Consider the following 4,128-nt stretch of genomic DNA (forward strand, 5'->3'; position numbering starts at 1 on the left):
TCATCCTCAGAAAAGCTATCTTTGCCGTGCAGTAAATGATCGGGAGGTCTGACCCTGGTTGCGGAACCTGTTTGCATTCCTGCTTGCAGAATACAGGGTTGTATTCCCACTTCATCTTTCCAGACCACCCTAGGAGATCTGTAAGCCTCTGCCCTGGAAATTGCTAGGAATCTTTGGACGGGAAAGAAAGAAGAGTGTAGGATGGACTAGAAACAGGGCTGAATGAGTTCCAGAAAGCAGGCTTCTGAAACTCGTGGACAACAACCTGCTGAAGAAGACAACTCTGAGAAACCAATTGGAAGCAACATGCAGAGACATCAGATGAGAGGAGCTGCCTCAGGAAAGGAGTCAGCTGGTTCCCAGGAAGAGAATGTTGAACCAGCTGTTCCAGGAAGATGGGGAGGTCACCCTGCTGAGAACTCCCCTTCTGGTTCAGTGCAGAAGACAAGGAAGAACCAGCAGAAGACTCCTGGCAATGGAGACGGTGGCAGTAGCAGCGAAATGCCCCAGCCCCCACGGAAGGAAAGGGCACGAGCCGATGACACTGTGGAGAGTGAGGCGGCGTTGAAGAAGAACAGAGTGGATGTGGAAGTGGAAGTGAAGATTCCTGAAGAATTAAAGCCATGGCTGGTGGAGGACTGGGACTTGGTTACTAGGCAGAAGCAGTTGTTCCAACTCCCTGCTAAAGAGAATGTAGATGCCATTCTTGAGGAGTATGCCAAGTGTACCAAGTCCCAGCCAAGTGCTGACAATAAGGAGTATGCAGTTGATGAAGTTGTGGGTGGGATAAAAGAGTATTTCAATGTGATGCTGGGCACTCAGCTGCTCTACGAGTTTGAAAGGCCCCAGTATGCTGAGATCCTGCTGGCTCACCCTGATGCGCCAGTGTCACACATCTATGGGGCACCACACCTACTGAGATTATTTGTGAGAATTGGGGCAATGTTGGCCTATATGCCCCTCGATGAGAAAAGCCTGTCATTACTGCTGGGCTATTTGCATGATTTCCTTAAGCATCTGGCAAGGAATTCTGCTTCGCTGTTTACTGCCAGAGATTACCAAGTGGCTTCTGCTGAGTATCACCGCAAAGCCCTGTGAAGGTCTACTGACCACTCGCTGTAGTCTGCTCTCTGTAAACACTTTTGTTTAGTCCTTTCAGTGTAGAAGTGACATTGTTTAAAACTGTCAGTGTAAATTCGGGCTTATTTTAGGTTGATTTCCTGTTGTGTTGTAAGAAGAAATAAACAGAGTGTCTCCTGACACCTTTCCTCACGTAAAAGTTGCTACCAGCGTATGCAGTAATTAGACAAAGAAGAAATTCAGTAGAACATTTTATTACCTAGTTGACGACATTGCTTGGATACTGGTGGTTCTATCCCTTTTGACACTACACAGTTTTCTAACACGTGTTAATGCTACATGGTGAGATGCCCTGGTTCCTAGTGCCAAAGGTTCAACTTAAATGTATATGCCTGAAAACCCATGCATTTGTGCTCTTATTTCTTGTTGTGCATGACCTGAACAGCCCATCCTCTGCAAATCCATTATTTGCTGTTCCTTAGGCATTCATGCTATCATTGCTCAAATTGTTGAAAGATGGTGGTTTGTTTCCTGGTTTCTGTATTTGAGTCTAATGCACGTTCTAACATGATAGAGACAATGCATTATTGTGTAGCCACAGTTTTCTGAAAAGATGATGGTTTGGGAATCATATTTCAGATCTTAAATAAAATTGTTTCTAAATTTCAAAGCATAAAAAAAATGATTCTGTCCCTTTGCCTTCAATGCTTTCCTCCAGAGTCCAGTCCAAGTTCTCCCCAGCTGTTAAAGACATATTTCAAACAATTAGGTTCCCGGAGAATTAAGAGCCTTTGTTTATTATGCTCTTGGAAAACATTTTAGAAACGTTCTGTAAATGTGAAAAAGTAAATGCGTTTATTCATTATTAAATTTAAAAAATCAAAGAGGGAATCGAGGTGTAGCTCAGTGGTAGAGTAATGGCCTAACACATACAATGCTCTAGGCCAGTTCAACCTTTACACAACTATGACCCTTTAATACAGTTCCTCATGTTGTGGTGACACCCCAATCATGGGCTTTTTACTCCCACTTAAAGCACTCCTTCCTATACCCACAGTCTAGATTTTGGCAACTACCTGCAAATATTCCACCTCAGAAATACTAAATCCTAACCAGTCCTATACTACAACAGAATATATTAATTAATTATGACTTAGTTCACTTACAGTTAAATATAGGAATGGTGCTAGCATAATCAAGATGTCACTTGGTCTATAACACAGCTTTTCTCAATACTCTGACAAATGTTAAAAGCTTAGCAATATGGAAAGCCCTTAAACAGAAAATCTGATTTTTTAACAGAAGTATCTCCCTAAAGTACACAGCATGCCACTATGTTAAGCCATCAGGGCAACAAGACAAAGGACACCGGTTAGAGGTGTTAACAAGTTTTCCTGTATGAGTACAGATTCACCCATTCACATCCAGCACATATGTGCAGCAGTATGGGAAGCTAACAGAATCGGAATTGCCATTAGAAAATTAGCCCACAATCCCATAGGATATGACTTTTATCAACTAGAGTTCAAAATAGTTTGCTTTGCCTTTACTTAGACTTCATTAATTCAAAAGTTACTGAGGTCAATACTTTCTCCCCTTCGCTGAGGATAGTTCAAATATGTTATGCAATGAAGATTATTTCATCAAGTTGGGTAGAGGTTTACATCTACAATCTCAGCACTTGGGAGTTAGAAGCAGAAAATTAGGAATTCAAATTTGCTTTCATCTACACATAGTGACTTCAAGGACAGCCTGGGCTACATGAGGCCCTATCACAGTGGTTCTCAACCTTCCTAATTCTGAGACCCTTTAATAGAGTTCCTCATGTTGTGGTGAACCCCAACCATAAAATTATTTCATTGCTGTTTTGTAACCGTATTTTTGTTACATGTATGAATCATAAATATACAGGTTATCTAATATGTGACTCCTTTGACCCCCAAAGGGGTTGTGACACACAGTTTGAGAGCTGCTGCCCCATCAAAAAATACAAAGGAGAACGGTGAGTGGAGAGGACAAAGAAAATGAAAATGGTGGAAAGTACCTAAATTATTTTGTCAAGCTGGGCCTGGTAGTGTTGACCTGTCACCCAGCTACTTAGTATACTGAAGGAGGCAACTTGCAAAATCAATGACTACATGGGCAACTTATATAGACCCTGTCTCAAAAAATTAAAACAAGCCAGGAATATAGCATAGCAGTAAGCCATTTAGCCAGAATGCATTGAAACGCTACTTAAAAAATAAAAATCACATTCTGCATTCTACCCTGGAGTTTTTGCCTGTCTCCTGAATGATTTTTTATATTTGTGTTCATTACAGTTCTTGTATTATAAAGTTCTATGGTTTGCCTAAGACACAATGCCATGTATCCACAACTACAGTACCACAAGCACACAAGATATTTTTACTGTCTGAAAATACCCTCTATACTTAGTCTATTTGATCCCATTCCTTGGACAACCACATTTTTTCACTACCTCTACTCTTTTACCCTTTCTCCTTAGTCATTTTAGACAGGTTGCCTTCACTTAGGAATATGGAGTTCAAATTCAACATGTCTGCATGACCTGATGGCTCACTTCATTAGTCATTGATCATATCCCATTACATCAAACTTCTTGGGTCTCTTGATTCCATCTGTTACTAATTAATGAAAGTTATCTGGGTTGCTACCACTTTAAAGTTCATCAGTAAATTTGGTGCAAACATTGACCAGCAGAGAAAGTTTAGGTATTCAGATGAGCTAGGCAAATATTTGGGTATACTGCTAAAGGGAAGTAGGATAAACATATAGTTTGCTGTGTTAGTACAGCCAACCATCCCCAAAGTGGCTATACCATTGTGCATCCCCACTAACAATAATTGGAGGTTTTGTTGTTAGATAGCCACAACAACACCTGGCACACTCTGAGGTTATGGTTAAAATTTAGCCGTTCTAACACGTGTATTTCCTGTTTGGGGTTTTGGGTTGTTTTGTTTTTAAAGAGGCTTTTCATTTCAATTAAGTAGGTGTGAAGAACACACCTTCAAGAAGAATCTAAGGCTG

At 40.9% G+C, this 4,128-nt stretch overlaps 1 protein-coding gene across 2 annotated transcripts; it reads left to right on the forward strand.

Annotated features, from left to right (window-relative positions):
• The first annotated feature begins 222 nt into the window (after positions 1-222).
• Positions 223-1,098, forward strand: LOC110544022 (mortality factor 4-like protein 2). 2 transcript variants are annotated; one of them, XM_060374848.1, is made up of 2 exons: positions 292-381; positions 442-1,098. In XM_060374848.1, the coding sequence occupies exons 1-2, from the start codon at positions 307-309 to the stop codon at positions 1,096-1,098; spliced, it is 732 nt and encodes a 243-aa protein (XP_060230831.1). In that variant the 5' UTR covers positions 292-306. The 2 variants fall into 2 exon arrangements, with proteins under 2 accessions (XP_060230830.1, XP_060230831.1); XM_060374847.1 differs by having other exon boundaries at positions 223-1,098.
• Positions 1,099-4,128: the final 3,030 nt, after the last annotated feature.

This window comes from Meriones unguiculatus, chromosome X (assembly GCF_030254825.1).
Source record: "Meriones unguiculatus strain TT.TT164.6M chromosome X, Bangor_MerUng_6.1, whole genome shotgun sequence".
NCBI classification, from domain to species: Eukaryota; Metazoa; Chordata; class Mammalia; order Rodentia; family Muridae; genus Meriones; species Meriones unguiculatus.